At 29.4% G+C, this 26400-nt stretch overlaps 1 protein-coding gene across 2 annotated transcripts in view; it reads left to right on the forward strand.

The window, feature by feature from the left end:
• The window catches only part of LOC142328907 (uncharacterized), a 34150-nt gene extending 14403 nt beyond the window's left edge, over positions 1-19747 (forward strand). For both annotated transcript variants that reach the window (XM_075373050.1, XM_075373049.1), the window contains 4 exons: positions 7095-7379; positions 11679-11912; positions 15749-15806; positions 17724-19747. In XM_075373050.1, coding sequence (XP_075229165.1) covers positions 7095-7379; positions 11679-11912; positions 15749-15806; positions 17724-17922 — 776 coding nt within the window. In that variant the 3' untranslated portion in view covers positions 17923-19747. The remainder of the gene's footprint in view (positions 1-7094; positions 7380-11678; positions 11913-15748; positions 15807-17723) is intronic.
• The last annotated feature ends 6653 nt before the right edge of the window (positions 19748-26400 follow it).

Raw genomic sequence — 26400 nt, forward strand, 5'->3', positions numbered from 1 at the left:
TTCCTCCATTCAGCGTCCTTGATGTACTTTTCTCATACTGAAAAAATCTGAGTGGATACCACTTGAATTCCTTGCACGCCTATTAAATTACATATACACATTTGTTTATAATCAGAGGTTAATAAATCAATATATTTAAATTAAAAAAAAAAAAAAAAAAAGGTTAAAAAAAGGATATGAAATCTGATTCGAACCGATGTGCCTTCACCTTGTAAGGTCCAAATATTTCATTAATTAAAATTCTATTTGGCAGTAACTCTTAAAGCAATGAAAATAATTCCCACTTATGATATATCGTCGAAAAGCTATCGATAAAGGATTATTACTGCACTTAAGAGAACGTCAAAATCAAAAAGAAAATTGATTTTGGGCTTTTTTGGATACTTTTCGTCCAGTCGATTGCAATCAAAAGGGGAAGGGCACAACTAGATGTTTTACCAGTCCTAAATACAAAATTTCAACATCCTCCTCTAATCATTTTTGAGTTATGCGAAATACATACTAGCATACGTCACGCCGAATCTAGTCAAAATGGATTCAGGGATGGTCAAAATGGATATTTTCGTTGAAATCTGAAAACCCAAATTTTTCGCGATCACAATACTTCCTTTTCCTCGTACAAGGAAGTAAAAAGTAGACCTTTTTTATAGTATGCGCATTTCGACAATCTTAATTCTGTATGCTTAATAATTTAAGAAATATTACGTGAGGAATTTTTATAACTTTTACATACGATCGATATATAAATACAACTTTCCATTAGATTATATTATATATAATAAATAAGATATTTATTTGAGGTGTTTCTGGAACTATATTTATTACCTTGGATAAATAATTTTGTAATGTAATGGAAAGAAATTAAACTGTTAATCCTTATGTTTTTAATAAGTGTTAATGATAAATTCGGTATTTTATTCATCCTTTATTTAGAGTAAAAATAATTAATAAATAAATAAAATACACCTACAAACACAATCAAAATTACCGTTTATTTTTCAAAATTTATTTATTTTTAATACATTTAAAAGATATCGCCAATAAAATAAAAATATCCCTTTCGGCATGCCGGAAGACGGAGGTAGATTTCACCGGTGCTAAATAGGGGATAAAAAAGATTTCCAACTTAAAGTTAAGAAAAACTTCAAATTTACTCAACACGACAGCGGTTGCATGTTTTGCATACGACAAGCTTCTTACAATTCCAGTAATATTCTGGTAATCCTTTTCGGAAAGGGTTACTCATACCAAAAATTGTTTCAGACAGAATTTTTAGGTGATTAACGACCACTTTAAAACGATTTAATACTATGCCTATTAAGGGTGGTATGTTTTATTTTTTGTTTTGGAAACCCCATTTTTTACACCCCCTGGACCAATGGTTGATGAAATCAAAACGTTTACTTAGATAAGTTTTAGGCCCTTATCCAAAGAATAGTAGAAACTTTAAACGAATTCGATGTTTTACTTAATAGGAAACTTATAGCGATATTTTTATTTTTTCGAAAAAGCCCCCCCATTTCCACCCTCATTGTCCGATTTTGACAGTTAACAAACTGTGCCGAGATTTTGGATCGTTATATTTTATACATCAATTTGAAAGTGATTGTCGCAAGGTTACGGCAGTTATCTTGTCCACAACAAAGTATTTATATAAAAGTTTGAACTGACGGTGGTTTTGGGATCTGCGGGATGTAAAACGCGAAGATATGTCGAAATTTTCCGGAATTCTAATCATGGTATCCCTTACAATTGGTAACTTTCTTATGAAATCTACATAACATTGATTCATCAAGAAAATCACTAATATTATTGGCTCTCTTTGAAACGATGAATATTGACTTACCCTGAAACATTGGAAAAGCGATTTATTCCATTTTTTATGTTATAAAAATAGGGGATGAGATATGGAAGTTGAAATCTTTTGCTTTTTTGCCAAAGTGTGATTTATCGTCAAAACTAATTTTGTAATTATTTTTCCGATCTTTTTCTGACAATAAGTAAAATTTCTAACCGATCTTTATCGATCATCCTTTTAAAATAATATAAATAATTATTATTATCTCATTGAAACTTGTCTTTAATAAATAATGCTACTACAAATTTAAAGATGTGATATGAAAAAATAATACAAAAAAATCAATAATAAAAACAATTGTAAAAATTATAAAACACGACGGGAAAAAAATCTATTTAAAAGAAGTAAATTTAACTAAACAAAAGAATAAATCAAATTAAAAAAAAAAAAACAAGGTATTTAAAAAATGGAGTAAACGTAGTTATGTGGTATTTAAATATTAAATAAAATAATGGATGACAATCAACTTTCAGAGAGCTTTAATTTTTAAATGTATTTTTCATGTTGTAGAAATAGGAGGTATTTAAAGATTAAAAATCCTATCAGATTTTACATCGATTTGTCCTTCAACGAAAATATTTAAAATTTAAAGAGCTCTTTAATATGATTAAACCAAAAGTCAACTTTCAGATATCTTTAATTTTTAAATGTATTTTTACTTCCTTCCTTCCTCCGAAATAAAGGAAATATTATAATAAAAAAAAATTTCGGTTTTCAAATTTCAACGGAAATATCCATATATATATATATATATTAATTTAAATATATAATAAATAATATATATTTATTTTACATATTTAACGAAAATAATTTATTTTTATCGTATTTTATCCGATATAGTTGTGATATCTTGTAGTACATTACACTGAAGTAAGCTCCTCTTCAGTGATTACAAACTTTTTATTAAAAAAATATATGTTGCATTAATTTACTTGTTGAAAGATATTTAATTTACATTAACGAAAGTAACGATTAATTATTTCAATCAAAATGTATATACTTTGAAATTAAAATATCTATGTAAGAGTCGATTATCCGGTACTTGTTACTTAATTTATTTTTTAAAGCGATTACTTGCATATTAATATTTTTATTTCACATATTTCATTTTTAATATCCGATTATTCGATAGAGTTGTGGCACCTTGTATTGTATTGCATTGAATATTTCCATCTTCAGTGTTAATAGGCTCTATAATTAAAAAAATCGGTTAAAGAATATACTTTACTTATTTTAACCAAAATAACAGTTCAATATTTATATCGAAATAGGAGCAGTATCTTTGAGATTAATGTCAACGTTACACTCGATTATCCGGTCCTTAATACTTAATTTATTTTAAGAAAGTTGTGCATGTGTAGGAATATATTTATTTTAATATTTTAAGATATAATCAATTTTTAGCATCCGATAGATTCGAGGCGCATTTTAATTTATTATACTGTAATTTATTCTACTTTGGTGGTTCCTATAATAAAAAATTATTACATTTATTTTAACGATAATCTTGAAGTAATTTTAAAGTAGTACAAAAACCTTGGGTTCAAACTTCACTGTGCTTTCTATGAAAGTAATGATTCTAATAATGGACACAGATTCATGAAACTACCGGCTATCGTTCCAGGAAGTTGGAAAGTACCATTTCGTTTACTCCTTTCAAAATTGCGTTAAAAATCATCTAGAACGCACCGTTTTTGAGATACACCCTTTTTTAGAAATCATTTTAATATAAGATATACCAGTTTCTTATGTATAATATATATAAAATAACGTCATTAGCAATCTCAACAATAAACAATCTACAACCTTTATCACCTATCATACTGCTTTCTCTGAAAGTAATTATGTCCTTTCTTCTTTTTTTTTCAAAACATTGCTATAAATTTAAAAGTGATCAGAACTGTTAACCGAGTGGTTACTAGATAATAAAACATATTTTTATTTTATTTCATCATCAAATACAAAAAATATTGTGAGAAAAGGGTGTATCTCGTGAACGGTTGGACTTAGACGCATGAAACTAGCGGCTATCGTTCTAGGGAACTGGAAAGTTCCCTTTCGGTTAAGCTTTTCAAAATCGCGTTAGAATTGTACTAGGACGCACCGTTTTCGAGATTTTTTATTTTCGGCTTGATGGATAGTTAATAAAGAACTAACAATGATTTTGAAGTTTAAACTGACATTATAGACATTAAATAATGATTATTGTTTACATTAAAAAATAATCAATGATATATTACAGTATCGCTGAAAGTAATGATGACCAAACATCATAATAAAATTTACACTTAATAATGGTGATTGCAGTTAAATTTCACAATGTAAGATTGGATTCGGTGAGAATATAATAGTAAAACAGCGGTTCCCTTTGTAGTTGAAAAATCATTATTAACAGTGACGGTGGGATCCCCGTGACAGCATCAAACTATTCAATGAATAAAACACCTTAAACATATGTTTTACTATGAATTTCTCAATAAATCAACTGTTTTACCATGTAAATTTAACGTGAACACACATTCATCATTGTGAGTAGCCGTTTTTAATGTATCGAATAAACCTGTGAAAAAAGACCCTCAGGTTCAAACTTCATTTGATTGTTGATTATTTGTTGTAATTTTGGGGGGGCATCTCAAACCCGTATTTTACGGTAAATCCACTCCTTCACCTTGTAAATTTAACTGGAAACATGTTTTCATCCTGGAAAACATACCCTGCGGTTCAAATTTCAGAATCATTACTTCATAGGAAGCAAAGTGAAGTTTGAACTCGAGGTTTTTATACTACTTTTCAGTTTTAATAAATCTTACTCCCCCTCCTCCCTCCCTATCCCACCGCTGTCTCTCCCTCCCTCTTCGCCATCATCTCTCTAACCCCCTCCCACTCCTCCCTCTCACTCTCTCTTCCTTACCGATCACTCTCTCCCACCCTCCCTCTCACTCCCTCTTTCTCTCTCCTCCCCTCTCTCTCATTTGTGTGAGATTACCTTAATATTACCATAATTCTTTTGTAATTTTACTGTGATTACCTTCAACATAATAATACACAAAAAATATAATCACTTTTATTATTATTTTAGTTAATAATTAATTAATCATTAATTATAAATATATATTATATATATAAAACATTTTATTTATAATTTACTGAAAATGACCACTATTAATATTCCCAGTAAGACACAATCTTTTTACGGGCAATGTGTCAATACCAAATTTCCAATAAAGATTGCAGTTGTAATAAACTTCAAATAAAAATGGAAAAATCTTACCGGCTGCAACTAATTCGCAATAACCACCGTAGACTGAATGAATTGACATTTCGCGTACATATTCCTCACAAGTTGGAAAGTTGTCACCGTTTGAAGATTTGTAAGACATATGAGCCAAGTGAATCCAATGATCAGCCACGTACGAAACGATTGTATTTCGTACCTTCTGGCATCGTTCTTCATCACTGAATAAGTGGAAAGCAAGTGGTCGGAACAGGCATGCACCATCTCCTTTGATAGGTTTAACTGTTTGGGTTATTAACGTGTCGTTGACTGTTATCTTTTCAATTGACATGTTTATTCACTTTTTGAAACACTACGCTAACCTGTTGAGTCAAAAAATCATATTACTTATTTTTTCTTAAATGCTTATAAACAACCGGTAGGAAGAAGCAACACCAACAAATAAGATCCAGAAGAAGTAAACAATAAATAACAACATTAATAATAAGATTAAGTTAAATTAAAAAATTAAATTATTAATAAATTTTACTACCGTAATCCATTCATTCAATATCGATTAATCTTAAAACACAAATAAATCGATACTGAAAATACTATCGATTATTCATTTGAACCCCTTAAAATCAAAATTTTGCAAAATCCGTTCTTAGTACACACCTACTTAAAGATACAAAGCTACCCTGAAAATTTCAAGTATCTACATATAATAGTTTTGGCTGTGCGTTGATTTTGAGTCAGTCAGTCAGGACATTCTCTTTTATAAATAGAGATTACTTCCCTAAAAGTTTTCAGGCCTTTGAGTTACATCCTTTTTTTTAATGGGTCTTTAAATATCGCGATTTTCTAAAATCTGGTATTTTCAGTCTGAAATATGTCAGATGGGACACGTTTAAAAAATGCAAAAAATCTGGAAACATTCTTTCATTTGGTTGTAATAAGTGTTTAAAATGTCATCGCTGAAACTTATTAGTTTTTAGTTATAAATTTTTAAATATAGTTAAAATTACAGGAAGCACTATAAGTGCAAACATTACATTGCTTGTATTAAAAATCTAAAAAAAAACACATTAATTTTATCTACACATTGTTATACTTTTGCTTTTTACAATCTTAACAAAAGAAAGACACTGTGTTATACAGGCGTTTCTAAAATGGTGGGCTGGCTATACTTTTTCGGATTTTACTTGTAAAACTAAACAAAAAATATCCTTAGGAAAAGTGGCGATTTCTTCTTCGTTCTCCTCCTGTTCACCATTTTGTTATTTTGAATCTATTTAAATTTAGGTAGTCGGAATTCCGACCACCAAAATATTTCACATAAAGTAATTTTTTTAACAATAAACAAAAATATTTAACGACAATACTTTCAGGGTTAATGATTCTTTCATGTATCACTCATTTCATCGAGCCGATGAGATAACTAATTTTTTCCACCGAATTTTCACCATAAACAGCAATCTTTACGACAATATTTTCAAAGTTAAATGATTCTTTAATGTATCTAAAGTTTGTCCCTGCAGATTTGGGACCAAAATGTTTCATATAAACAAAAAAAAAAGAATATTTCATGATTAATTTTACTAAACCGGTTGAACTATAAAATACAAAGGGCAAATAATATTCAGCCCTTTACGTAACACTTTGATTCTGTTTGTAAAATGAAAGCATATAACAATTGATTGCATAGTGAATAATATTACTCGCAAAGAGATCATCTCTGACTAGTATCGTGTATATCACAGATGCTTTACATGATTTAGTCATTAAAAAGACTGGAAGAGAAAACATAAACCGACAAATTAATGCACTCCTTCATCAGAAGAGAAACAATGGATCGTACACGCTGTCTTCATTCAGTAGTGGATGTTTCAACATAAGGACATACAAGAAAATCCACAACATAGAATAGACAGTGTCTACTGTTAGCTTTCATACATTGCACTTTTAGATGTACGTACGAATGGAAGCGATTAGTTATATTTATTAAAATTAATGTTTCAGTAATCCCATCGACGACCATTCCTAGAAGAGCAGCAGCAGTTAATTCACTGTCGACCACTAATGCTGTACCTAGATCGTCGGTTAGAACTTCCCAAGCTGCTTCTATTACTTCTACTTCAGTGCGCCGTACTGAACAACCTTCGTTGATCAATACTTTTGAAGTCACAGTTGCTACTAGAGTTCGCAGAACAAGAAGTTTAGCCTCAAATGCTTTACGTCAGTCACGTGTTACAAGCAACAAGAACATTCAAAGTCCCAGAAATAATTTACAATCTATTCAAGAAGGTAAATATCCATATTTATTTTAAATCTTCATATATTAAGTAAAACGTAAGGGGCTCTAATCATAGGAGATTTTACAATTAACAGGAAGAATTTTGATTTAAGATTGGGGGATGATTTCTGTAAGAAGCTTTTGTTGTGTTTGAATTTTAATTAAAATAAGGCGATTAATAACATTAATTTATAATGAAAACTCTCATTTCTGGTTATAACTAACATGAGTGATGCGAAAATTAAGGGAGATAGTCATAGTTACCTTTTTACTCATAATAAAAAATGAATACTTTAAAAAGAGAGACGTTCTTGTGGAATACTTCATCTTTAAGAATTTTTAATTTCTAGTTTTACTTTACTGGTATCATACCTCTAGAGCTAATCAGCAAGAAAGAAAGTATGGTAATCAGTCAAAAAAAGGGTAATGAATTTTTTAATTTGTTAAAGTTTCATGACCCATGGACCCCAAAAAACAAGAAAGTGGTGGTAATGTTCATATTTATATACATATGTGTTGGCATGTTCAAAGTTTTTTTTTTTAATATATAATAATGTAGCTTGGAACTTCATATAACAGGGTTAGATGAGAAAACTCCTGGTTTTTTTCCACAGTAGTAAATTACAATGAAAGTATTAAATGAAAAATATTCTGTGTGAGTTTTTGATTATGGTAAAATTGATTATTTAAATATATAAAAACAGGTCTGGGAGAATTATGAAAAACACCACACAACTCAAGAACATCTTTAGAAGTGTTTGCATTCTACAATAGTTTACATGTGTTCTAACACAAGTAAATGAGTTAGAGGATATGGAAGATATCCTCAGATGCAACTTGTCAATCTGTATGATAATATGAGGATATCCCTGAGATATAAATTTTTTTTATGTAGTATTCTAAATAATTTAATTGAAAACTTTTGTTTTGTAATACTGTAGATATAAAATTAATTATTAATATACTTCGATTTTATATTATAAAAACTAAATAAATTTTACTTGTAAAAACAAATTTGTAAATTTTAGATTAATCAAATTTTAAATACTATTTACTAAGTAAAATATGTATTCTTCCTGTAGTAAACTGTAATTTTAGATTATTTTTTTTAATGCATTTATAATAATTTATTTTTTTATGCAAATTTAAAATTATTATAAATGCATTTAAATTCTTTAAATGCATTTTATTTTATGTTTGTATCCTAGTGAGTTTAGAGTTAATAATTACCGTAAATTTTCTTATTGTTACAATTTAATAAATGTAGCTGCAGTAATTAATCGGGGGGGGGGGGTTATTTTTTTCAAGGTCCCATCGGTCACGAAATTAAAACCACAGTGAAAATAAAAAAATTTTTATTTGTAACAAGTACTTGCATAGTTACGCTATTTCTCTACATAGTCGCCATTCCGATTTAGACATTCGTCGTAGCGTGGTACTAACTTTCCAATACCCTCGACGTAGAACGGATCCGTCTGTGTTTTCAGCCATGTTTCTACGCTGCTCTGCGGCTCCATGTCTGTGCCAAAATTGTGTCCTCCTAGCCAGCTTTTCATGTGAGCAAAGAGGTGAAACTCCGGATGGAACCAAGTCCGGGCTGTATGGTGGGTGATCAAACACTTCCCAACGAAAACGCTGCAGGTGTTTCTTTGTTACAGCTGCAGTGTGCGGCCGAGCATTGTCGTGGAGAAAGACAATGCCTGATGACAACATTCCTCTCCGCTTATTCTGAATTGCCCTTATTCAACGTTGTAGACGTTGAAGAGTCACGCAATGTGAGGCTGCAGTGATGGTCGTGCCACGTTCCCTGAATTCCACCAAGAGAACTCCATTCCGGTCCCACAACACAGTAGCCATACACTTTCTGTTAGAGAAGGTTCGCTTGTACTTCTTTGGTTTACTGGGAGAATGAGAATGCATCCACTGTATGGATTGTTTTTTTTGTTTCTTCAGTTTCGATATGGACCCGTGTCGCGTCCCCTGTGACAATTTTGTTCAAAAAATCTCCTTCATTGTGATAACGCTGGAGAAACTTTAGGGAGGCGTCCATTCTCATTGTTTTGTGATGGTCGGACAACATCTTGGGGACCACACGGTTTGCGGTACTGAAGTCTCTCTCACAATGGTGTAGAGAGCTGACCTTTAAATTTCAGGAAACGAATCGCTCAATACAGAAATTGTGAACCGACGATTTTCTCGAATCGCCTCATCCACTCGCTCAATGAGATCATCGAATGACGCTTCCTTCCCTGAACGCCTGCATCATGAACATCTGCACGTCCTGCTTTAAAGTTCCTGCACCATTGTCGCACTTTGCTATCACTTATTGAAGTTTCACTGTTCACATTATTTATTCGTCGATGAATTTTAGCTGCATTACAACCCTCAGCGTGAAGAAATCGAATTACCGCACGCACTTCACACTTGGCGGGAGATGCTATTGTTGTAGACATGTTTACATCCTAGCTTCTCGGAACTAAACGAAGTGTCGCGAAGTGATTGAAGGCCATACTAGAGACGCTGCGAAATACATATGCGCAAAGTTTCATCCGATTTTTGCGCGGGTTTTTATTTCGCGACCGATTGGACCTTAAAAAAATAACCCTTGTAGTATTTTATTATGTACAATTAGATAAATATATGATGTAGAAATTGTAATAATTTATTATAATAATAAATTATTCCTTCCTGCACAGTTTTGTTAATAACTGTATTTATTAATTTTATTAGTTGTACTCTACAATTTTTATTAATTTACAAATATTATTTATTATTAATAATTTTTATTATATTTAGTGGAGGAAATAAAAACAGGCAAAAAAATTATCAGCTTGCGTTGGTGTGCAAGCATACTGCCAGGTTAATTGCCTCTAATAACTCGATCGTTTGTCAATGGATTTTTACAAATGAGGTGTTGTTATTATGATCAAAATAAAATGCTTACTGAATTTTGTAAAGTAAAAATTTGATCAGACAAATAATTACAAAGATATTGAAGATTAAAAAATTAAGATGTCTGCCATTTTGAAATTTTTAAAGATGAAGTTTTCAAAAAAATTTTATTTTGTAGAATAAGACACTAGTCTAAGAATTCCCAAATTTAATTCAATTAGTTTTACCCTTTCTTGAGAAATAATGTTGTTGTTGAAAACCACAAATTGGCGTCAAGAAGAGAAACAAAGAAAATAGGACTTCTGTCAGTATGAACGTTTTTGCTCATTTTGGTGCTTGAATCAGTTCCGGAAGTTCAGCAAATACGTCCCGAAACACATCTGTCAAATTGACAGATCTGTTGATTTCAGATCTGTGAAATTTTTTTTAAATATGAGCATCTGTGCCCAAAGGAAATATTTGAAAAAATTTTTTATTCTCATGCCCAAAGTTCAAAAAATGTATTTCTGTCTGACAGAAGTTTGTGCGTATGTATTTATGTTGACTTATATTTGGTCTTATAACTCTGAACGCCTTTGACCGATTTTCTTTAAACTTTGTAGACAGATACTACATCGGAACAGGGGTTAATTTATAATTTTTTGCAAAAATTGGATATAAGTGGGGATGTTTTAGGCCAAATAAAATTTCAAATCTTTACTGGGGCATTTTAGCAAAAAAAAATTCTTACAAAAGTTGAAGTTTTTTTACAAGATCACAAATTACCAAAAACTTTTATTTAATATTCACCCTTTCTCAAAAAATGGTTACATATATTTATCATTTTTTAGCTACATGCTGCTTCAAAAAGTAATTACTGGTAGCTTTTTACATTTATATTTCTACGTCAATAAACGTTCAAACCACTATAAGAATATTTTGCCTATCCCACTCCAATGTTCTGTAGTAAAAAACAATATTTCTTTAATCTTTTAAAATTTTATTTTAAATTTAAGTCCATCTTCCAAGTTACCCATTGCTTTTAAAGTGTAAAAATCTTAATTTTTTGATGCCCTTACTCATTAGTATTACTTTAAAATGAATTAGCCAAAATTTTTCAACCCTTCCTAAAAAATTATAACTTTGTTTATTTAAAATTTTCACTGTATCTTTGAATTTTTTAAACAATTTAAAAAGTTATTTTTTATAATTTATTATTAAATTTAAATAAAAATAATTTAATTAACTAATCATCAGAAGAGAAACAATAGATCGTACACACTGTCTTCATTCAGTAGTGGATGTTTCAACATACGGACATACAAGAAAATCTACAACATAGAATAGACAGTGTGTACTGTTAGCTTTCATACAGTGCACTTTTAGATGTACATACGAATGGAAGCGATTAGTTATATTTATTAAAATTAATGTTTCAGTAATCCCATCGACGGCCATTCCTAGAAGAGCAGCAGCAGTTAATTCACTGTTGACCACTAATGCTGTACCTAGATCGTCGGTTAGAACTTCCCAAGCTGCTTCTATTACTTCTACTTCAGTGCGCCGTACTGAACAACCTTCGTTGATCAATAATTTTGAAGTCACATCTGCTACTAAAGTTCTCAGATCAAGAACTTTATCCTCAAAAAACCCAAAAAAACAAGAAAGTCGTGGTAATGTTAATATTTATCTACATATGTGTGTTTTTCATGTTCAAAGTTTTTTTTTTTAATATATAAGAATGTAGCTTGGAACCTCATATAACAGAGGTAGATGAGAAAACTCCTGGTTTTTTTGCCACAGTAGTAAATTACTATGAAAGTAGTAAATAAAAAATATTCTGTGCGACTTTATTATTATAAAATTGATTATTTAAATACATAAAAACAGGTCTAGGAGAATTATGAAAAACACCATACAACTCAAGAACATTTTTAGAAGTGTTTGCATACTACAATAGTTTATATGTGTTCTAACACAAGTTTATCCAGTTCTGGTGATACCCAGGAATTTATCCATATGATATTATTTTGGGATATTATATTTGTAGGCCTAAGAACATCCTAAAGATATCAAATATCTGCAAATCTGAATTAAGACATAATGTTCATAAAATTGAATAATCATTCAAAAGATCATTAAAGGCATTTTTAATTCATTATTCAATTGAACAATTCTGTATCTAATTAAACTATGTTTACTGTATTAGATTAGATTACATTTTGTTCAGTATACTAGTGTTGCATTTTACTGTATGTTTGTGTGTTTATGTTCCCTGTAAATATTTAAGATTTACTTTATAAAAAAAGAAACATATTCCTAGAACATCCTCAGCCATTTGCACTCCACAGAACATCCAGAGGGTATCAAATGTGCAGAACTATGAAGCACTATTTAGGTTATGATGTCTAAATGAAATCCCTGATAGTAAGTGTAACACATAAATTTTACATAATTACTCAAAGAAAAAATCACTAATTAATGTATTTCAATAATTTATATGTGCTTTTAATAAACTATTGATAATATAAGTATATTTAGATAATTGTGCTACAAATATAAAACAAGAATAATAATTTAGATAGACAAATTGAAATTTAAAATTATTGTCTTTTCATGAGACCCTAATGTGCTTATTCATTAAACAAATAAAAAAAAAACACAATCTTTTCTTAAAAATTAAAAAGAAAGATATTCTGTGTTAAATTCTGCAATTTCAAGGTGCAGCTTTAAAGATTGTTCAGATGCTGTAATGCATTATTAACACTGTATATATTGTTTATTTTGAAGATGGGTCAACCTTCTGAAGACACCATGAGAGGATTACTTAAATATATAAAAACAGGCCTGGTAAAAAGGCCCACTAAAAACCCCTCTTGCCCCCACGTTTTCCCCTGGCCAGGCGCTTTTGCATTACTTCAGTACAGGTCATGTTGTCTATTGCCTTACTTTGAGCATCCCTATTCCATCCACCTTCCTAGACTTTTAGGGATCCAGTATTCCCCCCTCCCCCCACCTCCTTCTTATGTCTCAGGATTTGTTTGACATAAGCTGATTTCAAGTCACAAGCTTCCTCACCTTTCAACATTGCCTAGATGATATTAAAACTATTAGTGCGTTTGAGAGGGAAAAATATTTCATTCTCAAATTCATTTGTAATTATGTAACATTGGTTTGCCCAGATGCCACGTCTAGGGATAGATATCTCTCGTTTTCACCCCTATCTCTGCCACTGAATGGAGATTGCTAACCTTCCCCATATTGTGGAGGTACTTGCAGAAGTAGCCATGTCCTTTGAGAAACTGAATGAGATAAGAATTCACCTCACCATGCGTTTGACTCATCATATGTCTCGGGTCTTTAATAAGACTTATGGTCAGCTTCCCTGTCATTACACTGTCCTTCCTCTGCTCCTGTGAATTCCCAGCTATCACCACTTTTTTTCAGTCTGCTGGTTGATCTGATAGATCAATCTTCATTTTTGAGTGAGCAGGTCAATAGATATCACCCCAGCCACCATAACCCAGCAGGTTCAGAACCTCTCCAATAAGAACAAACAAACCTCAGAGTCCCTCTATAGTGTACAGAGGTCATGTGCGTAAATACCTCCTAAACACCCACATGACTGCCCATATCAGCCCCTTAGAGAAGGATGGAATGTATTGTGGACATCAACAGCCTTCTCTTTGCTGAGCTGTTTTGGTCCTCCCATGTTGGTCATCAATCTGTTAGGCCACATTCATGCCTGCTTTCTTGTTGCAACCCTCTGGTTATGAACCAAAAAATTGAACTTAGTGTTGACAGTTCCCTCTATTCATCTTGCCAATCTGCTTGTGCAGATCTTTTAAAGGGATGATGGTAGGAAGTTTGGACAGCATGACAATATAGGCCTTCAAAAGAGCCACTTTGAGTCTGAAATCAATCATCCTATGAATTACCCTCCAAATCACTTAGTTCAGTTTGAACTGATCCGTTGTGGCACTTGAAATGATGGTTTTAATAGTTAGAAGAAATTTGGGTATATGACAAGATTGCTGTATAAATTGTTTCAAAATATTCATGCATGGATCCTGCTATATTAGTTGTTAGTATATCCACATCTCAAGTACCATATGACTCTCTGAATCATGAAAAATTATTTACATCAAATGGTGTAAGCTGTCCAGAAAACGTTTTTGGAGGTGTTGAGATGAAGATTCCCTGGCATGTTTGCCCCCATCTATTACAATGCTCAATGTACAGAGGTAGGCATCGAATCATTGTGTAACCATGAATGTTCATGGATTTGAAAATCATAAGATATTATCTACATGGAAGTTGACCGTCTAATCAAGAGATTCAGTTAACAATTCGAATGAGAGATATAAAAATATGTTGCCGTCATTTTTTTAAGAAAACTGTGTGAATGTTCTTCTGTCGCAAGATGCATATATTCAGTGACTAGATAATCTGAATTTCACTCAAAGCTCTTTAAGAGAAGAGTCAACAGAATAATTTGGCAATAATTGGTACAGTTGTCTGGCTTTTGGCTCTCTATTTCCTTCTTCTAATGTTAATGGTTCACTTGTAATTATTTTTCTGATTCATGTCATTTGGTCATTTTAAATCGCATATATAATTTTATTGCTCTTTTCTGTTCTTAATTCCCTAATTATAATTGTATTGTTATGGTGTTATGGACTGTGTAGGATTTTATCTTATGGAAATTTCTTTCTTGCATTTATTCTAGTGGATGGTTTTCAGTTTTGACTATTACACGCATTTAATTTTACTTTACCCAAAAACATTGAAACTTATAGGTACTTAAGGAGAGTATTAAAAGTAAAAATGCAAAGTACTCAAAAGAGCTATTTAAAATGATTTGAAACGGAGATTGTTGGTTTTAATGTTAATTATTTTTGGAAACTCCTAAAACTTTCTTAGTTAAGAACCATTCAAACCTTTCAAAGGTTAAAACCTTTCAAACCTCTTAAAGTTTCAAACCTTTACTTAACTTTGAACCTTTCAAAGTTAAAAACCATATTGGCAACAACAGACCAATTACAGTCACCTTATTTTTTATGATAGGATGAATGTTTTAACGTATGAAAAAAGGCAAACCTAATTTGGATTTGAATCCAGAACCTTTTAAAGGTTGATGCTAAACAGATTGATGAAAGTCAAAAATGCTAACTGTCAATTATGGAGGTTAGATTAATAGATTTATTACAATAACACTTTTTAAAATTATAAGTGAAAATATTGTATTGGAAGAATGCACTGTTTCAGAATTCTGTCTCAAGAATTTCTTTTAAATATTCAAAGAACAAAATAAGTGAGAGTCTAACTGTTATAATATTTACTAATATTAATCTTGATAATTAACAATTATATTATTGATTATCAGTAATCGATCATAGTACTACAACCATTACAATGGATGGTATGTTTTAATTATTTTTTTAAATTTATATATATTGTTAGTGATATTAATTTTTCATTTTTTTTTTTTTAATAACAAATGAAACAGAAAATGGAAATAACACCATGCAACAAGCGTCATCTTCTAAAGCTAACACAGCAGATAAGTAAGTTCAATTCTTTTCTTTTACATTACTACTTATTCTGTTTTTGTTTTTTTTGGGGAGGGAAGTAAGTGAATCCTTGAAATTCCTAAGAATTTCTGAATGGATGTATCTTAAACCTAATAATACATTAATATAAGTAGTTATAGAAAAAAATATAGATACTAATAGAAGAAAAAATGACAACTTAGTTGGAGTATAAAATTGTATAACATAAGATATCTTTACTTATTATAGCATAGAGATAACAGATGGGTCAAAGGTAAGCACCAATAATAAATAAAATTTATTCAGATGAGAAACACTGAATCTGATGACATGCATACTGTAGCGTTTACTAGTTAATTAGTAGCTAGCTACTGGACATTTTGTCATCAGACTATTATTTACTTTTTCTGTGAGAATGAGTAATGAACTACTATTATTGTATTAGCTGATTACTACCAAATACAAAACAAAAAATTCCCACCTGTTGCAGAACATTTAACAAAATAGAATTTAAAGCATGTAAGGGAAAATAACTTGTAGAGTGTATTTATCAGTCTGGTTGAGTGGAGGGGGGTATATAATATACATAAGGCTCAATGAATCAAGTCTAGACACTACTTCAGCATCATAATTCTTGTAACAGAAGTGAAAGACACCAAAACTATAATTTTTTCTATTCTGTTTAAAAAACCAAATACGAGAAAATACTTCTACTTCTTATTAACAAATGACTGACGTGTTGATTTTTCGTGTCTTTTTAACTGATCATAAGATCCCAGTTGGGGGTCTTGCATAATATCAACATGAGGCATCAATTACCATTTGGAATATCATGTAATTAATGTGCCAAAACAGTGACTTTAAATGAATCTCATTTTGTGTCTTTTTTTGCATATTTGTTCGCCTCATTCTAACATAGACATTGGTATACTTAGCTCTTGTTACGTTAATTTTAATAGAGTTAATTTTATAATATTTAGGAGCTAAATATCAGGTCTTAATGCTTTTAAATGTGATTTTCATACTTATTAATAAAAAACTAAAAGATTTATAAGCTAAAAATAGTCGTTGTGTTGCATGTTACTGTGTACCACTTAATTTAGAAGAAAGTATGTGTAGTTTATTCCAGGAGCACATACTAAGTACTCAGTATGCCTTCAATTTTCAAAACTGTTTTTTTTTTTAAATAATTAATTAAAGGATACATATCTTTCTTTCACTTTTATTTATTAGTTACTAATAATTATTATTTCATAGCCTACCACAGCACATTTCATACTTTTCACATATCTTAATTTTCATTTACATTTTTGTACAGTAGTTTATTAATTTTATAAAAATTTATATTTTGATAGCTTGTTTGTTTTGTAAATAATTATTATCAATATTGCGTACTCTGTTTTTATCCAAATACTTTATTTATTTGTAAAAATTGAGCAGTTATATATTTCATCTAAATAGAATTGAAGCAAACATAAGTAGAAATCAATCCCACAGCAACCAAACAGCAAAAATCTTGTAGCAGTGGGTAAATAAATTGTAATACATTTAAAATTATAAAAAAAAACCCATATTATTACACTTAACCAAAGATCTGTAATTTATATTCTATTTTATATTCCTATTGTATGGAATTTATACAGTAAGAAAAAATTTGCCACTTAAATCCCAATTGGAATCTCATATCCTAGGGCCATAAAAATCACTGTATCACTTTTTTAAGTTAGTTAAAAGAAGTACATAAAGTATTAAGATATTGTTTGCTGAAAACATCTAGTTGCATGTTGGGAACAATTAGAATTATTCAAGTGGCCTATTACTAATTCTGGATGAGGAGATTTCACTTGGGATCTCATAGCAGTAAAGTTATTAAATTTTAATTTATTCATAGACCAACTAATATTTATAATAAATACATTTTATTTATTTCAGGAGAACTAGTACAACTGGTCTGTTTATTTCTGTTGATGTTCCACTACAGAAAGAATGTCCTGTTTGTTTTGATTTTAAAGATGCAGTCTCAACTAAATGTGGACACTTATTTTGTTATGATTGTATTTCCATTTGCAACACATGTCCACTGTGTAGACAAATAATTCATTTATCAGATTTACATAAAATATTTTATTAAAAATTTTAACATATTATTTTATTATATATTTATTATTCTAAATAATTTAATTAAAAACTTTTATTTTTTTTGTAATACTTAATAGATATAAATTTAATTATTAATATATACCAAGTATTTATTACTATTTTATTATATATATATATATTTTTTGTGGTATTCTAAATAATTTAATTAAGAACTTTTTTTTAGTAATTTTTTTTGTGTAATACTATAGATTTAAAATCAATTATTAATATACCTCGATTTTATATTTTAAAAACTAAATAAAATTTACTTGTAAAACAAATTTGTAAATTTTAGATTAATCAAATTTTAAATACAATTTTTATTTCCTCCACTAAATTTAATAATAAATAATATTTGTAAATTAATAAAAATTGTAGAGGATAACTAATAAAATTAATAAATACAGTTATTAACAAAATTGTGCAGAAGGGAATAATTTATTATTATAATAAATTATTACAATTTCTACATCATATATTTATCTAATTGTACATAATAAAATACTATTAATTACTGCAGCTACATTTATCAAATTGTAACAATAAGAATATTAACAATAAACAATAAACTCACAAGGATGCAAACATAAAATAAATAATAATAATTATAAAATAAAATAATTTAAATGCATTTATAATAATTTATTGTTTTATGCAAATTTAAAAAAATAATCTAAGGGTATAGTTCACTTCAGGAAGAATACAAATTTACTTAGTAAATTGTAATTTTATAAAAATTTATATTTTGATAGCTTGTTTGTTTTGTAAATAATTATTATCAATATTGCGTACTCTGTTTTTATCCAAATACTTTATTTATTTGTAAAAATTGAGCAGTTATATATTTCATCTAAATAGAATTGAAGCAAACATAAGTAGAAATCAATCCCACAGCAACCAAACAGCAAAAATCTTGTAGCAGTGGGTAAATAAATTGTAATACATTTAAAATTATAAAAAAAAACCCATATTATTACACTTAACCAAAGATCTGTAATTTATATTCTATTTTATATTCCTATTGTATGGAATTTATACAGTAAGAAAAAATTTGCCACTTAAATCCCTATTGGAATCTCATATCCTAGGGCCATAAAAATCACTGTATCACTTTTTTAAGTTAGTTAAAAGAAGTACATAAAGTATTAAGATATTGTTTGCTGAAAACATCTAGTTGCATGTTGGGAACAATTAGAATTATTCAAGTGGCCTATTACTAATTCTGGATGAGGAGATTTCACTTGGGATCTCATAGCAGTAAAGTTATTAAATTTTAATTTATTCATAGACCAACTAATATTTATAATAAATACATTTTATTTATTTCAGGAGAACTAGTACAACTGGTCTGTTTATTTCTGTTGATGTTCCACTACAGAAAGAATGTCCTGTTTGTTTTGATTTTAAAGATGCAGTCTCAACTAAATGTGGACACTTATTTTGTTATGATTGTATTTCCATTTGCAACACATGTCCACTGTGTAGACAAATAATTCATTTATCAGATTTACATAAAATATTTTATTAAAAATTTTAACATATTATTTTATTATATATTTATTATTCTAAATAATTTAATTAAAAACTTTTATTTTTTTTGTAATACTTCATAGATATAAATTTAATTATTAATATATACCAAGTATTTATTACTATTTTATTATATATATATTTTTTTTTTGTAGTATTCTAAATAATTTAATTAAAAACTTTTTTTTTAGTAATTTTTTTGTGTAATACTATAGATTTAAAATCAATTATTAATATACCTCGATTTTATATTTTAAAAACTAAATAAAATTTACTTGTAAAACAAATTTGTAAATTTTAGATTAATCAAATTTTAAATACAATTTTTATTTCCTCCACTAAATTTAATAATAAATAATATTTATAAATTAATAAAAATATTTATCTAATTGTACATAATAAAATACTATTTATTACTGCAGCTACATTTATCAAATTGTAACAATCAGAATATTAACAATAAACAATAAACTCACAAGGATGTAAACATAAAATAAATAATAATAATTATAAAATAAAATAATTTAAATGCATTTATAATAATTTATTGTTTTATGCAATTTAAAAAAATAATCTAAGGGTATAGTTCACTACAGGAAGAGTACAAATTTACTTAGTAAATTGTAGATGTAGCTGCAGTAATTAATAGTATTTTATTATGTACAATTAGATAAATATATGATGTAGAAATTGTAATAATTTATTATAATAATAAATTATTCCCTTCTGCACAATTTTGTTAATAACTGTATTTATTAATTTTATTAGTTATCCTCTACAATTTTTATTAATTTACAAATATTATTTATTATTAAATTTAGTGGAGGACATAAAAACAGGCAAAAAATGATCAGCTTGCGTTGGTGTGCAGGCATCCTGCCAGGTTAATTGCCTCTAATAACTCTATCGTTTGTCAATGTATTTTTACAAATGAGGTGTTATTTTGATCAAAATAAAATGCTTACTGAATTTTGTAAAAGTAAAAATTTGATCAGACAAATAATTACAAAGATATTGAAAATTAAAAAATTAAGATGTCTGCCATTTTGAAATTTTTAAAGATGAAGTTTTCAGAAATTTTTTATTTTATAAAATAAAACACTAGTCTAAGAATTCCCAAATTTAATTCAATTAAATTTACCCATTGTTGAGAAATAATTTTGTTGAAAACCACAAAATGGCGTGAAAACCACAAAAGGCAGAAGGAAAACAAAGAAAATAGAATATGGAAGTTTTTGCTCATTTTGGTGTCCTGAATCAGTTCCTGAAGTTCAACAAATACATCCCAAAACACCCAAAAATTTCAGATCAGTCAAATTTTTTTAAAAATCTGTTTTTTGCCCTAAGGAAATATTTGAAAAAACTTTTATTCCCATGCTCAAAGTTCAATAAATGTATTTCTGTCAGACAGAAGTTTGTGCATGTGTATGTACATTGACTTGTATTTGGTCTTATAACTGTGAGCTCCTTTGATCGATTTTCTTTAAACTTTGTTGACAGATACTACATTGGAGCAGGGAGTAATTTATTAATTTTTTGCAAAAATTGGATATAAGGAGTAGGGGTGTTTTTGGCAAAATAAAATTTCAAATCTTTACTGGGGCATTTTAGTAAAAAATAAATTCTTAAAAAAGTTGAATTTTTTTTACAAGATCACAAATTACCAAAAAACATTTATTTAATATTCACCCCTTCTCAAAAAATGGTTACGTATATTTTTCATTTTTTAGCTACATGCTTCTTCAAAAAGCAGTTAATGGGAGCTTTTTACATCTACATTTCTACATCAATAGGCCTTCAAATCACTATAAAAATATTTTATCTATCCCACTCCAATGTTCTGTAGTAAAAAAACAATATTTTTTTAATCTTTTAAAATTTTATTATAAAATTTAAATCCATCTTCCAAGTTACCCATTGCTTTTAAAAAGTAAAAATCTTAATTTTTTGATGCTCTTACTCTTTAGTATTACTTTAAAAAGAATTAGCCAACATTTTTCAACCCTTCCTAGAAAATTATAACTTTGCTTATTTAAAGTGATCACTGCATCTTTGAATTTTTTAAACAATTTAAAAAGTTATTTTTTTAATTTATTGTCACTACTTAGGGATTAGTTTCTTAAAAATTAATTTCTCCCAAATGCTTCTCCTTGATTGTGACCTTCCAACATAAAAAAAATTTCAGAATTTCAAATCTGTAATGCTCAAAACATATTTTTTAAACAAAGTCAAAAATAACTTAATACCCTCCTCTGATGGGGAATCTCCGTAACTTAAAAAAACAAATCAAACAAATGTTTTTTAAATTTTGATTTTAATTTATTTAAAATCAATTTTAGTGAATATTTTAATTATTAAAAAAGCCCCTAATGCATGAGTCTCCAAATTTGCAAAAAGTCAAAAACACATTTTGTGAAATCATGATGCCAAAATAGTAATATTACAGATTTTTATTATTGTTTATTTTCTTAAGCATCATTGCTTCAAAATTATTATTAAATGATTTATTTATAATAAAATAATTAATTTTATATTTAATAAAAAAAAAAAAAACATTTTTCAATCAATAACATTAAAATTTAGTATGATAACATACATGGTTTTTTATGTTGTTGAAGAAATAACCGAGCTGAATTTCACTTTTAATTAGCTAATTTTAATAAGCTGCTAATTGAAACAAATAGTCATCAACAAGACGACAAATTTGTCATAGCAAATTCCACAAACGTAAGCATTGGTTTGGCTTTGAACTCTGAGAAATGTTTTCATATTTCTACCATATAATATGGATAAAAATCAGAAATCCATTTTCTTATGATGGTATTAATTCATACTGTCATTTACGTGAAGTATTTCACCACCATAATAAATCCACTTATCCAGTGCTGTGATAAATTGTTTCTACATTCATTATGCTATCAGATTGTAATATGGTTTGGACATTTTTAGAGACAGTTTTAAATGATCAGGAAACTGGATAAAATTTGTTTCTCAGTGTTCAAACATTTTTACAGCATTTTGAAGTATTCATAAACAGTACAATTAAAAACTTAGGTGTGAAGTATAGGACACAACCGATTATCATATCAACAAACATCAGTCACTTGCTACACTTTTATTTATTGTATATGTTTGAAAAAGAACAAAACACAAAACAATAGTACCACTTTTAACATTCATTAAGTCCTTCACAAATTTCAAGCTGCATCAACTCTATAATGCTGTATCAGTCTCCTGCTTGGATAAGGGCCCTGAACAATGAATGTGTTAGGGTGATCTTTGAGCTATTTGAAGAAAGATATCTCTGAGAATCTGCTCTGGATACAGGACTGTGTTGTCAGATGTGGTATTTGTTATTGCCAGTATGTCACCGATGGACCTGATTGCCAGATTCAGAGACAACTGCTACAGCAGGAAGGATAGGACCTTGTCCTATGAACCAGTGGCAAACCTGATAGGAGACAACAGCGAAAGGTAGATGGACATTTAAATTAATTAATCATGTTGTACCATGGGTTGGAATGAGTTACGGCTAAATTGATAATTTCTTAACCCAGTTCCTCTCAGGGCATGGCTTTTGCAGATCGTACCCGTTTCAGCACAGGTGGAGGAAAAACAATTTGTGTCCATACTGCGGTGCCCTTGATGATATCAAGCATGTTGTTATCTATGCATGTAATAGGTGGACAGATTCAAGGTGTAGTGTGTTATTGTAACGGGGGTCCTCTTGACATTCATAATATTGTTAGTGTCATGCTCAATTCTGCCAAAAAGTACAACTCTGTTTCTATGAAGATGAGGGCCATCATTGCAGTGATGGCGCTGAAGGGGTAGGATAGGAAGACAGCCTGCAAGGGGAGGAGATGCCCGTCCAGTATTGATGTTGGTGTGTATTCTCCATTGATGCCTGTGAGACTCCACTGAATTTCTGCCACCTTTTTCAGTCCAACAATCATGCTGCCGTGTCATGGCAATGAGTATTATCGCAGGGAGGAAACAAGAGTGTGATGGAGGTACAGCCTATGGTGGGGATTGTGCATTCATCCAAGACTAGTCATGGATGGGCATAGATCCATTTGATCCCTGTGGGAATTTGCTATTTTGCTGTCGATCCTGCAAATCACACCAAAGATTGAGTTATGCTTTTTGGCAGGTCTGGTCTTTGCTTGTTGTATTTAACGCCACCTTAAATGTTAAGGGCTATGTAAATATGAAGGCAAAAGTGTGTGTTACTTAAGTATACACTATGCAGTTCTGTGTAGCTCATCAGATGCTTGTCAGCAGACGCCTTCATGTGTCTGTGCCCGTTTTGGTATAATAGATGTTTTTTTATTTTAAAAGAAAGAAAAGGCAAGGTAGGACATAAATTTTTCTTTATTTCATTATTAACAGAAAACATCAAATTGTATTAAATTAAGGCAGCACCAAATAATTTGATAAATAGAAATTATCCTTTTCATCTTCAGCTTGGGATCCTTTCTGATTTTTAATTTCATTTTGTAACTTTTTTGCAATTTTAAATTTGCTTCTTTCTTTTGAGTTCTTATAAACTGCAATTGTTTGATAAGAAGAAGTCACTGCATGTCAGTAGTTGATAAAGCTGCCAGTTTGTCTGTCTCGAAACTATTTCTTTTTATTTTCTGATTTGCTTTTCCAGTTTCTGCAAGTTGGCTTGTAGTTTCAGTTTATGTGCTTGTTGATGTTCAATGTTAACATCGTTTCTCTTTGCTGATAATCCCAACACTAAGTACGCCAGATACTTTATTTATAGTTGGGTTTACTTTTCCAGTAAGCCAATAAAATTTTTCTCCCACATTTTAATATTTATACTTTTATTACTAGTAACTTTTTGTCAATATTTTTCATTTCAGTTTTTGCGTTATTTAAGATCTTCAGTTTTTCTAAGGAAATTGTTTTACCAATACTTTTCGTATTATTCCAAGCCTTTTCTTTTGAGCAACTATTTTAGAGGCTAATGATCTGTTCAAAACAATTGAATTCTTAAACGCATTAACAAATGCTGCTCTATTGTATTCCGCTTTTGTTAATGAAACATCAAATTGTATTTCACTACTATCATTTGTTTTGCCGTCGTTAAACATTCTTTGCTATATGAAATGAACAAAAAACTACATTCAAATGAATGTGTTTTAGTTGATATATGACTAAAAGAATGCAATGACTGAACATAATATTAGGGATTAGGGTGATATCAGAACAGCATAGTGATAAATGTTGAGACAGGTCCGTCCATGGAAGAGAATCATTCATAAGTAAATACTTACTTCAGTACACTACACATCAATACAGATTCCTTTCAGTTATTATTGAGTTATTGATCAGTAATAGTAAAAGGTTATTCACACATGGGTCAGTATTTATTGTATTTAATCAGTAATTATAGTAGACCAGTAATTAGTTCTGAGTTATTACTGAATTTTATTCACTTCACCCATTGTGTGTGTATGTGTGTGTGTGAGGGGGGTAGAATGAGGGAAGTGAATAAAAATCAGTAATAACTTTTACTGGGTCTTTTTTCAGTAAATACTGATGTTTAAGTAGATAAAGAATAAGTAGTAATTGTGCAACATTTTAACTTGCAGATTTTTTTTTTACTTAATCAGTATTTAATACACAAAATTACTGATTCTTTCCAGTAAATACTTTAAAAGGAGTGAATAAAAGTTTTCAGTTACTTAAAATTATCATTAATTACAGTAGGGGTTTTTTCAGCAATCTAAAACCCATACTGAAATCTTCTACTGAACAAGAAAGATGGCTTTTTCATGAGAATATGTAAACCTAAAAACTTTAGGGAGCATAATTCTATAAGTGAAGATATGTATAAGGAACCGGTTTGCTTTGACAAGGCAAACAAGGCAAAGTATTCTTTGGAATACTTCAGTAATTTGTTTTTACAAGAAAACTAATGAAACAGGCTACAAGTACCCAGTGTAAAGTGGAACTATTTTTAAGATACTTGTCTTATCTGGGGTACCAAAACAGTTTGCCAGAGATTTCAGAATTCACAGAACAGCAATCAATAAAATATTTAATTATGTTCTAGAGAAAGTTACTTTGAAAGCTGCTGATTGGATTAATTTTCCCCAAACCATAGATGAAATTACAGAAGCTAGAGAAAATGGAGTAAAAAGTTCAAAATGCCTAGTGTAATCAGGGCAGTTGACTACACTTATGTAGACATAAAAAACTGAAAGCATTGTGATAATTATCCAGTAGAAAGGAGTATGCGAGTATTAATGTGCAGGTCACATGCAATGCAGAGGAGAAAAAATTTAGATTTCAATAATTTACCATTATTTTAGTACTAATGGAATATAAAAAAGAATAATAAAATTTAATTTGGTTTCTCTTCTGAAGTTATATATGATTCTGTCACTTCTTAAAGATGTTGAATTTCTATTGCCTACTGAAGTCAAACTTTCTTTTCTCTTTCTGCTGTGTTGTGACTTGATGGTCACATTAGTTGTAATTTGAATTTGTGTACATTTTTTGTTTGTTTTAGAACTGTCAGTCCAGATATTCTATTCATAAATGAAAAAGATCGATAAGAATTTGGTAACTGGTGAGATTTTGAATGTAGACCAAGAAGGCAAATTATTTAATTTATATCTAATTTACATATTTAAATAAATCTAGTGAACTTATGTGTCAGTGTTTTATGGCTCTTCCTTATAGTACTGGGTGATGCAATTTAGTGAGAGTATTAAATATGGTTCCTAAACAAAATTGTTTCAAATAAAAGTTTAAAAACCCCTGAAATATCTCCTCACTCAGCTTTTCAACAATATCTGAATCAGAATTTCCTTGACTTTTGCATTTTAAGATACATCTGAAAATTAAGAATGGTTGTATTATGTAAACAACTTCAAAATGCCATTTATTTTAACCATTATGTTAATAAACACTAACAGAAATA

Source organism: Lycorma delicatula, chromosome 8, assembly GCF_047948215.1.
Source record: "Lycorma delicatula isolate Av1 chromosome 8, ASM4794821v1, whole genome shotgun sequence".
NCBI classification, from domain to species: Eukaryota; Metazoa; Arthropoda; class Insecta; order Hemiptera; family Fulgoridae; genus Lycorma; species Lycorma delicatula.